At 40.0% G+C, this 12330-nt stretch overlaps 1 protein-coding gene across 5 annotated transcripts in view; it reads right to left on the bottom strand.

Moving 5' to 3' along the window:
• TMEM135 (transmembrane protein 135) overlaps positions 1-12330 on the bottom strand; it is a 181615-nt gene that overhangs the window by 18756 nt on the left and 150529 nt on the right. For 2 of the 5 annotated variants that reach the window (XM_040544295.1, XM_040544300.1), the window contains 3 exons: positions 5613-5735; positions 2101-2142; positions 409-555 (listed from right to left, as the gene is read on the bottom strand). In XM_040544295.1, coding sequence (XP_040400229.1) covers positions 409-555; positions 2101-2142; positions 5613-5735 — 312 coding nt within the window. Of the gene's footprint in view, positions 1-408; positions 556-2100; positions 2143-5612; positions 5736-8856; positions 8890-12330 lie in introns of all 5 variants that reach the window. The other 3 variants (XM_040544297.1, XM_040544299.1, XM_040544296.1) reach the window with 2 other exon arrangements.

Genomic DNA, 12330 nt, shown 5'->3' on the forward strand with positions numbered 1-12330 from the left:
GATGTTATGGTAACTTACGGTGACCTAAATAAGGAGTGCTGCTGTGTGGTTTTCCCTTCTTAATATCACTACCAGCACTACTGGAACCATGCCATGAGCCAGTCCTGCAGCAAAAAACAAATACCACTCTGCCATTTAGAATGGGCTGAACTTACAATCCCTTGTTAGAAAACTGCACGCTGCAAGTCGTTTTGAATCCCTGATATGACATACAGGTCTTAAATTTCATTTTGGTAAGAGTTCATAATTTGATACTGTTAATTATCCAGTAAAAATGAATTGCAAAACACTTAAATGCAAAGCAAAAGTATTATAATATTGTCAAATACAGTGTAACAAAACATTAAAAGGAGCTAAGTAAAAATGACTCATTTTGTTTTGTTTTTCTTTTGTTTTCTTTTGACTCACACTTTGTCCATGAGCTTTTTTGTTAGAGCCAATAAGTTCATTCGTTGTGATATTTTTTCACAATGCTTTATCTTTCTATCTGTTTTTGAAAATGCTGCTTCAGGTGAAAATGAATGAGTTGGGATTTCTTCTTTCCCTACAATGAACCTGAAAGAAAGAAACAAAAGAGAACGAAACAAAAGTTATATAAATAACTCAAAAATATATAAAGGCTCTGAAGTCTCTAATATAGACTTCTAAAAGTCTTTACAACAAGCCTGAAGTTACCCACAGGTATGCAAAAGAAGATGCATCCTAAACAGGTGCCAAAACTTGTATCTCCTGGAAAAGACCAATCCACTGACATAAACTTTAGGTAAACTTCAGATAATGGCCAACATTGCAGCCAGGATTCTTTTTAAAACTAGGAACATGAACATTACTGGGGAAGTGCATTTCCATACAGAAGAAAAACACCAAATAAAAATATCCATGAAATATCTCAATTGTCTCCAGCAAAATGGGGTTGCAAAAAGATTGATAATTACTATGGTATTTTTATAAAATATCTGTGTTTTTTTTTTAATCTTCAAAATGTTTTTGCTCTCACCAAGAGCATCAGCTTCATTTTGCTTGGCATCATTTTCAGGCCTCTTTCTCCTCCCAGAAGTTGATACTGTCAATATATGGGTTCATCCTACATGTAGAATTATTGTGTATCAAGGGCAAAGGAGGTCATGATGATAAGACACTGTTTCCTAACACTCTGCACTGTATTTGAAGTTACACTGTCATGAGGTAGTCTTGCTGAGGGTGGCAAAGGTATAAAAACTTTGTCATTTGGTTTGTGACAGAATTTCTCAGCAAATTTCAGAGAGCACTGTTTTTGCAGGTTGTCATAGGAGTGTTTCATGTCCAGATTTCTGGATTACACAGTTAATTATTTAACTATTTAACTATCGCTGCAAGCTCTGTATTTTCCATCACCAACCGCAGCTCATTTTTATTTGACTTCAGTTCAGTTTTTCTCTTCATCTGTAAGCTGATACTGTGCATGCACTGGGCTATCTTAGTGGGAGACAGGTAGCAGAGTATGTAAGGGAGAGATAAAATAACATCTCTTCACACTTCTGACATTAGGCACAAAGAAAGGAGAATTTTGTATAACTCCACAAATGGGTGAGTACCACCAGAAAGTCCCATTGCAAAGTAAATTCTAGGAGAGCCAGTATTACTAGGACAGAGAGAAGGTTTAATGGCACAGGATATCTCAAAGGAGTATGCTAAAAGTCCATGCTTCATTTGGGTGCTGGTCATACAACTACTGTTGTATTCATTCAACATTTTGTAAATACAGAAAATAAACTCCAGGAAAAAGCATAGCAGCCCTTTGCTTCCAGGAGAATAGTAGGAATCATGAATCCCAGTTTTAGAAAGAGAAAAGATAGCGCTCCTTCAAAAACGTGCAAGCATGCACCTGTATTTCCTTTCTATAATAGCCCAAAATATGAAAAGATTCCTCTCTTGCCAGCATATTATGCTTTCCTTAAAAGATGCTGCATATCCCCATTTGGGAAATTTTTAGAGCAGTGTGTTTTTTCTTAGGAAAACTCTTAGGAAAACTCATTTCATACAAGGCAGCTTCCACCACGCACAATTCCTTGAAATATGCACTTTAAGCTACATACTCCCAGAACTACTTTCCTTACTTACTTCAGTGCAGAGTATGTAAATCCTTTCAAGCCATCTTTGCACCTGAAATATAAAAACAACAATATTTTTATAATGGATTGCTTGTAGATGAGTTTTATAGATGAAGTATGACGCTGAAAGGCTGCAGATGAACACCAGTGTCTCATTAATGGAAGACAGCAAGTCTGTAACAACTCTGTGGCTATCCCCAACATCATAGCTGTCACCACAGCCTTGGAACATCTTAGACACAAAGAGTAAAACATATATAAATGCCAGTGCTTCTCTCTTTTAACAAAACCAAGAGTGGAGAAATTTTTAAAGGATGGTGACAGAAATCACTGGGGGAATAAAAGAATTTAATGTGACAAAGAACTGCTACTTTACGGGAAAAAAATAATGAGTTTTACAAAACATAAATGCTATTGCAAGGAGACAAAGAAGGACTGAACCTCAATAGAAAACCCACCCTACTTAATTTTGATATTGAGATAATTGTACTTTGCACACAAGAAGGTTTCTTATATGAATAACCACAGTAAAGAGTCTGTAACTGGCTGTGGAAGTTTCGTGTTTTTGACTGTTTTCTGCACAACATACTATGAATGCAGTTGAAGCTTGCAGCTGCTACACATCCTTCCTGGAAGACTTCTCAGAGCACCAGAGCCGAGCTGACAGGAAAGCAAAGAGCTGGCACTTGTACTTTTTCCCCTTTCTCTTTCTATGAAATTGCATGGGGAATACATCATTGTAAAAATGCACTCCTGACACAATACTTAACTAGTAACTTATCAACATCACCACTTCATTTACACTAAGAGGAAACCATACAGCAGTTGTAGGATCTTCATAAGCAAGAGTGGACAAACACAACCCTTCTCCTTCTGCCTGCAAAGACCAAGACGTCCCTGGAAAGTCTGTGCCTGTCCTCCCAGACAGCACTGGTTCCCAGAAGGCGGCACATGTGGCCAGAGCATGCTGCTGATGGCTGGATGTATAAGAACAGCAGGAGGAACATAATGAAATAGTGGCTTGCTTCCAGCTCAGCATTACTGATGATACTGGCCTTGAATTGGGCTCCATTTCCCTGGTTATGCAGACAAACGATCACTCCAACTGTTACTGCGTGTGCTAACAAGAAGGAAGAGTCCCTTGCTTGCCTTCCCTCTTCACTTGAAAGTCTGGACAGGAGAAGACAGAAGTCACGGAAAGCTTTGAGACATGTTCTGTGCTGACAGATGTTCACAGATCAACAAAGTCTGGCTTTGTCCTGGCAGGTGAGAGCCTTGTGGGGTGCTGGTAAAACCTCACAGCACTCAACCCATGGGTAAGGCCCTGAATGCATTTCAAAGGACTTGGTTTTGTCACCACGTGCACAGTGCTAAGTAAGTACTTGGCACAGTTACACAGAACACCAGAAAACCCATCCTGAAGAGTTTCTCTTTCAAAATGATGGCACCTAAAATATTGGCCATGTATATAGGATCTAGAGGGGCCCAAATAAATTGTTTGCTGTATCTTTAATTAATATAGAACTTTGAAAGCAAAGACACGTAAACATTTTACTTGTTACAATCCCTTCCCTATGGGATTCAGAAACTGAAAATTACTGTAGCACTTTGACAAAATGATGGACTGAGGGATGGACTGACAAGCGACTGTCAGAGTGAAACAAAGGGAAGGAGCTTTACCCAGAGATCACAGCAAAGCCCTGGCAGAACTACGAGCCCAAAGGCACAGGGTTTACATATACCCACTCTACCCACAGAACTGCTCTCCAATATCACGAGTTTGTTTTAAAACCTACAATTGGCTGTAAGTTAAGTGTCTTTTGAGGTAAGGGTGTTGGACACATTATGTCTGCAAGCTGCCAGCTCAAGAACAGGGCCTTAGTTTCTACTTTCCCAGTAAGATAAAACCATACACAAACTGAAATGTAAACATGCTTCAGTGTTTCTAGAGTAATATCGACACGGAAAAGTAATCACATTAGAAACGTAATGACATTTTTGCCTTAATTACTACAGTACAACTGCATTTCCAGCCGTGAGCGTGCAACTATTACTGCCGGATCGCACCACCAGATGTCCCTCACCAGCTGCTGCTGACAGGCCGTGGCCTGGCCCGCCACCATCCTGCCTCCACCGGCCTTAAACTATCCCCAAGGAGGGCGTCCATCGAAATTTCTTCGCCACTGATGAAAATCAGAAGACATCTGAAGTACTGAAAGAGAAAGCCACGCTCCAAGCCCCTCATCACAACTCCAAGAAACATGAACAAGGATTTCTAGCAGCCCTTCTAGTTACATGTTTCAGGTCAGTTCTGCACAATAAGTACTTGGCGTATCAGAATTTGATTAGTTGTTCTTACTGTTCTTCTTTTATTAGTTATTCTGTATAGTCATGGAGCTATAGGTCTGAATCCCCCTGCAAAACACACCAAGGCTAAACATGCAGTTCAATGTGGAAGTAACACTAAAGATACAATTCCATTTTCCCCCTTTAACTTCCTCATTTTTTACTTTTAACATGGTATAGAAGAGCTATTTAAGTTCTTAAATAGAATTTAATTCATGCTGCTGGCTGCCTAAAATTTCCTTCATGATGCAGACCAGTGGGTATGTGAAAATCTTGCCCTAGAGAAACAATTTGTTTGATTAAGGGCAATTTGCACTGCAACTTTCATTTCTCTGACATGGCAATTTTGCTCCTATAAATGAAATTGTAACCAATAATGATATTTATCTTTACATTATGAATTCTGTATATTAAGGACTTTAGAATACTGATCTAGAGTTTGCAGTTCCCTTATTTATTCACTCATGAGGCACACAACACCAGCAGCAACTAAAGAAACCTCCACGACTCCAAACGTGCTTCTTTTTGGCTGGGGGGAGAAAATGAAACACACAGAGACAGCCTGGAGATGTCACAAATTCAGCAACTGGCCTTGACTCCAACTGCAAATAACAGTAATGTACAATGCTAGCTGCACATGGTACTTTTCATGAACACCTGGCTGCTAATAACTGAAGACTAATGATTTGCTTCATACAGGCCACTACTAATTGGTAAAAATAACTTTTACTTAATGCTTCATTGCTCAAGGGGTGAAAGAGTCCCTGCTCTGCTGCTGACCCCCAAAGAGCCATTCAAGCTGCAAATGAGCACAGTAAAAAATATTGCATGTGCCTAGTGTTTCAGATTCCCCTGAGCCAGGAAAAATCTCAATAGCATATTATGTTTAAGCTTCTTTTTACGGTATTATTCAACCTGGAAGAACTGAGATTTCGGGTGAGCTGTGCACTCAGCGCAGCTCATCTCTGCTGCTGTTCCCACTGCCCTGAAGTGGACAGCATCTCAGGCTGCAGGAAGGCGGCACCAGCTTTTGCCCAGCGAGCAAGCGTTTAAAGGGCGCATAATCTGGTTACAACTGCCCAGCAGAGAATTTTCCCATCAGAGGGGAATTTGCCCCTGGTCCAAAGCCAGAAGAGCCCATGACTCTGCCAGCTGTCCCCGTCCGGCACCGCGTACCTGATAACGGAGCAGAAACGCTCGCTGCTCTCAGCCTGGCTTTGGCGAGAGTTGAGGCTGGAGCTAAAGCAGCAGAAGAACCGAGGAGCCACAGCAATAAATTTGGTTCTCCACATTCCCCTGCTGGGGTAATTCTGGCACATGAGCAATAGGGTCAATTTTAATCGCGCGTATTTATAACATAAATTTAACTTAGGGCCACACACACATTTACTTTTTTCATAAAGAAAACATCAAGAGTGGAATACAGCCAAGGCATGATACTAACTACACTTCCAAAAATACATGAACTAACTATAATTATTTATGTTTGTGTATGTAAAGAGGTGCTGTCCATGGGCTTACACTGCTCTCCCTCCATCATGTGGGAAGAAGTTCCCACACTGAGCTGCAAGGCTGAGTGCCAGCAATTATGTTTTGTTTTTTTTATTATTAGGGCGCCTTGTCATAAGCCTTCTAATGATTTTCTCCGTGACCAATTGATGTACTCTGCGTAAGAAGCCTTCTGAGGAAACAAGTCACTTTTCACCCACAGCACTCATAAGGAGAAAGTAGCTCACAGCAACAACACATGCCATGTTTAACAACATTCCCATATTGCTTATGTTATCCTTCGGGGTAAGAGTAAATTAGAAACTCCTCTACAGAGCTTTCATTATGGCCATGTGGGAAGGAAGCACTGCAAGCACAGGACATGTGTTTGCACATTACTGCAGCACATCCTGTCCGTTAGGGCTGGCCGGGGGGGACTGCGTTTCCAAGTTAAGGTGTCTTGCTGTACAGGGAAGGGAGGATCATCTGATGAGATGTGACTGTGTCTGAGCACACCAGTTACAGCCACTTCTATTAAATTGCTTGCTATTAGGAATCAAAGGCTATCTACGCTCCTTTGTGAGCATACGGGATAATCTATTTTCTGTTCTAAGCTGCTTAGAGAGGTTACTACACCTTCCTGCTTTTGTTTTTCTGTCTACACTTTTCATCCTGGCTAACAGTCAACAGCAACAGCTGTCATTTTTCTGAGCTGTCTTCTGCAGCCATTTCTCTTTTTCCTCTTCCATCTCCTCTTTTGCTTTTCTCTCTTAGAACCATAGAATATCCCGAGTTGGAAAGGACCCACAAGGATCATTCAGTCCAACTCCTGGCTCCACATAAGACCACCCAAAAATCAGACAATATGTCTCTTCCTCCCAGTCAAACTCCTATTTTGTATTTTCTTCCCCTTCCATTTGTCTTCTAAATATTATTCTCAAAAGCTCCTTTTTCTTAAAACAAACAAAGAGTCAGTACCTTCTCCATACCTTCTCACGATCTGGTACTTTCCACCTTGCTAATCAGGTGGGTTGTGACTACCGGACTGAGGTACAGATTAAGCTCCACTGAAAAACTGGATTATAAAGCAAGTCAAGAATCAGGGACATGCATAATCATTCTGAACCACAGAAACAGAAGAGTTAGTCAAGCCCAGTTCTAAATTGTTCCGAGACTAACTTTTTATGTGGGGACTGTAAAATAAAACTATCTTTTGGAAATAAGTTTTCCAAAAGGCTTTGGGATCCAAGAATAATTCCTAACCAGTAAGATCTTCCTCACAGAAGTAACTGCAGAAAAAAAAGTTACTTTGAAATGAAATATTTTAACGCTCAGGATAACAGAAGAGCTAATGCAGTCAAGTTTGATAGGAAGAGGAAACTGAAACCAAATGTCTTTCTCAAATATGTACTACTAGTATTTTTCCTAATGGAAGAACACACATTTTCAAGTGGAAGAAAAGATTTCCAGAAATTATGATTGGACATGTCACTAAATCTATTTCGACTTGTCATTACTGAGTTGTAGTGACTTTTCCAAGTATCTAAACAATATGCACGTCCTCCTCAGGGACCAGAGAAGAACATGATAATTGTGCTAAGAACAACACCCAATTCCACAGAGCTGTTAATTGTTTATAATGAGGCTGCACAAAGGCATTTTCGTCCTCACTTAGGTAAACCTATGGGAAGCTGGCTCCTACAAATCTTTGTAGATTTGGTTACACATGACTCTTCTGAGATCAGGAGCTACGCATGACTTTCGTATCAGCTTAAAAAATGAATGCTCTGCTTATTTATTTATTTTCCTATCAGAAATAAAGCACATCAAAGCTGAAATTGCAGCACCCTACTTGGAAGCAGACAGGCCCTTAGGTGCGATTCCATTGGATCCACGCTTCTACGTGCAGACGAGCAGCATGTAAACACAAAGGAGGTTCCTTTCCAGATCTACAACTACACAGGGCACTGGAGATCAAAATCATAGAACCACAGAACAGTTTGAGTTGGAAGGGATCTTGAAGATCATCTAGTTCCAAGCAAAGGAACCCAAAATGCAGATGGTTAGGTTGCTTTAACACGGTTGATTCAATGAGATTTCCTTGCTCTTTGTAATTACAGCCTTTTCAATTTATCAACTCTATATCATATTAAAGACAAAACTTGCATATCTCACAAAGATACCTTACCACCAAAAGAACAACATATTTCAAACTGTTATGGTCCACTGCATGAACATGCAAGTACTTTTTTGTCCATCTGGACAGACTGCAACCTCTCTTAGAGACATCAAATAATCATCATGTCCAGGCACCTGGACATGCTGAGAGCAAAAACAGTCTGTTCCGTTCACCAGCTGCTACGAACATGAACATTTCCCTTTAATATCAAACCTAAGCCCTCCCTCCCTTCACGCAACATCTCCATATCCTATCTTTCCCCAAGACTGTGATTAGCTTCTCTTACTATTGCCTTGGAGGCTCTTTGACTGCCAGAGCATCCTGAACACAGCACCTCTGCTGAGGCACGCTGGGGCCAGCAAGCCACCTTCAGAAGCACTACTGAGGTTGCTTCAGCAAGAGAAAAAAAGGAGTGGAAACTGATGGAAAACCATTTCTTCCCCTCCTTTTCCCGAGGGTGGCGTTGTGAAGCATAACAGCTACAGGCACAGAGAACGCTGAAACCGTGCTTGCGGCCATCTCCTCTGCAACTGAACGGCATCATGAGGCACAACTTGTGATTTGTGCGGAGGAAATCCACAGAGGCAAATTTAAGGGAAGAAATGATTTACAACTGTATTTTCTCTCTCAATTTCCACTTTTCTGGATTAAATGTTTGTTTTCTTTCTCTCGTTACTCATAGGTCTTGCCTATTCAATCCAGGAAGATGAAAAAAGTGCAAGGGGCAATTATAACAAAAACGTAGTCACGTACCCCACGGACACCACGTAGCTTTCAGAAGACATGCTAGAAATTGGATTAAAAATAACTGAAGTCAGAAGAGTTGTGGCTGAAACTCCTATAAAAATTATATTTCACACCGTTAAATGTGCAGCGCAGACGGGATTCGAATACAAAGAGAAATCTCATTGCTTATGTTTCCAAATCAAATTGATAGTTTGACTTTGTGCGTTTAAATAAAATGCAAAAGAATGTATCCATGACATTTTCTTTAGCCATGCCCGCAGTATCAAATGATCTTTTGAAAAGACTATGGTTTTGTAACTCTTACATGCAGTGAATATGAAACAATACCTGAAAAATCTAAATGAAGAAAGAACAAGAAAGCAGGGGCAGCATTCAAGAAGGAGTAAGATAGCAGAGCAGAAGACATTTTTTTCTAGATCTGTACTGAATGCATCATTTACAATACTTGGAAAGAAAGAGTGAATGGAGATGGCAAACAATACAGTCAACAGTGAACTGTGGTCCCCTTAAGCCTTCATGTAAATCCAGGGAATTACATTTTTTAGGAAAAAAATATGTATTTCTGGCAAGAACATGACACTGCAATTGAAAAGAAAGCTTTGTATACCACAGCTATATATCACAATACTGGATTCTGAATTGTAAACCAAAGCTGTTATCAATCAACACTTTACATCTGATTGTTAATCAAGTTGTGTGTGTTACTGCCAAACTTGAAATCAGATTTCTGGGGATGTTAATTACCCTGCTACTTACAATGTTCTCATTTCTTCAGAGAGATTAATGCTCCCAAAATGCGCATTTTTAGGTAAACACAGTTTCTCTCAGATTAGAAAAAAATGATTTTTTATTACTGTAGCTGGATGCAGCCCTTCTGTTTCTTTGGGTAACGGCAGTGCAGTGCTGCGGGCTCAGGAGCAGGCAGGTGAAGCACACCGACTTCTCCAGCAGCTGGGTTACTCGGACTGCCACTTCCTCTTCCCAAAATCCTTCATCAATGCCACTGCCTCACACAGCTGAAAGCTAAAAACTAATTAAAAGAGCTGACCAAATGATAAAGTTAAGGACTTATCTGCTTAGTTCAATTGGGTTTGTTGAATTTTGTAGAGTGATGTCATTTTTCCACCACCCAATTTTAACCTTTTGGATTTTTTTTTTTTTTGTAAACCAAGCAAATGGTAACCTTCTGCTGTAACAAACCCCAAACACACTCCAAATCGGGCGCAGAACAAAAATAGGAAACGGCAAAAAATACTCGCAGGCATGAAGATGGGAAGTCAACTGCCTCTAGAGGCATAAGGATTCAGCGCACTGTACCTTGACACATGCACCAAACCACGTCCGCCTCAGGGGCTTAGGTTGCACTGATGCTGTTTTATTGTTGTTAGAACAATAAGGACACTCAGGCTGTCGCCAACAGGACATGCTGTTATGACATTAAGAAGCAAATGATTTTAAATTCATACTGGGTTTGGCTCGGTTTAAATCATGGTGGCATCTGCAGCAATTCTATGTTACACTGAGACCTCTGCTAAATTTATCTACTGCCAAATTTTCGGCTGGTTTCTACTGGCTCCCTGCAACTGGAAAAAAAAAAATAGCAGCTAAGCTTCTTGGAGCTGTTTTCTGTAAACATGCTTCATGCTATTTACAGGTGATTCAAAATTTCGGTCAGACAAACCTCTCTTACAGAGATTAATTGACAAACTCCAGCATTCACGAGAAATAGACGCACCATTTGCTTTTCCCAAATGATCCTGTAACTGGATTATAAGGGCAATGTTTGGCTGTTTGCTTCGTTTCAATAGGAGGAAAATGTGATTATGAGGAGACTATCCATTTATATTTTTTATATTATATTAGCGGTATCTCTGACGTTTAATAAAATGGGCATATTTAACCAGAATAAGCTTTTAATGAAATGAAAAGCTATAAAAAGATTTTAAAGAAGTTAGCAATCGCTTTGAATACGTCATGGCCTTTGCTGATTTAGGTTACACACTGAAAATTATGCATTCCTTTTAGTGAGTTGTGATCGGTGAGTTGTTATTTGTAATACATTGACTTGGAGTGAGATTTTGACTGTTACTCAAAAATATTCTTATTGTCTATAATGTAAAACTCTGCAGAAATCACCAAGACTGCGATAATTAGGTACTGTGCCACAAGCATTAGGACAGCATCCATTTCTTGCTACAGTCAAGCTAAATGACCATGTTGCGAAGTTTCTTGAAACTTAAATTTGTATTTCTGGCAATATAATATTTCTTTGCGATGACTGCAACACGTGGGTTTACCCGGAGTTTACACACACATCTCTGGCATGATGCCGTGCTCTGCAGACACGCCTCTGAGGTTCCTAAGTGTCACAGGAAGTCTTGAAAACATATTAAATTCTCGAACCTGCTTGAAGAACCACAGAGTGAATAAAGTATTTGTGCATAGTCTCAGAAAACACTATTTTGAGAACCACATTTCAGTGCTGCTACAGAACTTCACTCCTTAGTCGTTCCCTTGCTGGCTTATACTTTAGAAAAGCAAGGGGACAGACTTTATTCTAACATAGCTTTATTTTAAATAACTGCAGTGCTGTTCAAATAGATCGTATTTTTAGTGCTGCACATCCAGGTGCAGTAATTGAAATAGAAAGTTGCATCACCAAAAAAAAAAAAAAAAAAAGTTTGAGAAACTGCTCGTAAGAGTTGGAATGATGTAACGCAAAGGCCAAGCCTACAGGAGACAGCTCTGGGGTGGGTGTCACCTTTGCGACAGACTTCTGGTCCTTTCCTACACTTATAATCACTTAAATGTGGCCTCTGAAAAACAACAAAAAAACCCTAATGCTTCTGATTTTGAATTTTTTTTTTTTTTTACAACAGCAAAAACCATGAACTCCATGCCACAAATGTGAGCAATCACCAGGGAAAACACAGAATCTCCCCAAAATTATGAAGAAATTATGAAGAAACCTAATTTTTAATTAGGTACCACAAAACACTTTCTGTGATTAAGTAATTTAACTTAGTGAAATGAGATGGTATTTATGAATACAACCTTCCCAAAATTATCGCTGGGAAGTTAACTGCTGCTGCTATCCTTGTTTACGACTTCAATAAAGCCTCCTACAATTCTTTCGCTCTGCAAACACGGGAGTGATGCTTACAGCTACTGTGCAGAGCCCATAGCCAAGTGCTGCCAATCTCACTACATTGAGACTGCCAGGGTGTTTGGGCTTTGTCACGGAGTCCCACTTCTTGGGCCGGCTGGGTTTCATGAAGTTAGCACCTCTCTTTATCTCATTTTCTCTCAGGGTTATTTCTAGTGCTTCCAAGGCGCAAAACATAAACATGTGGATAGAATATGACTAAGGAAATCAGAAACCATAAGTCTAACGCGTACATATTGCTATCTCATGATGCTTAGTTAGTCAGACAGCTTCTGGGGGAGGCACTGTCGTGCTTTTTTGCTTGTTTGTTTGAT

Source organism: Cygnus olor, chromosome 1, assembly GCF_009769625.2.
Source record: "Cygnus olor isolate bCygOlo1 chromosome 1, bCygOlo1.pri.v2, whole genome shotgun sequence".
NCBI classification, from domain to species: Eukaryota; Metazoa; Chordata; class Aves; order Anseriformes; family Anatidae; genus Cygnus; species Cygnus olor.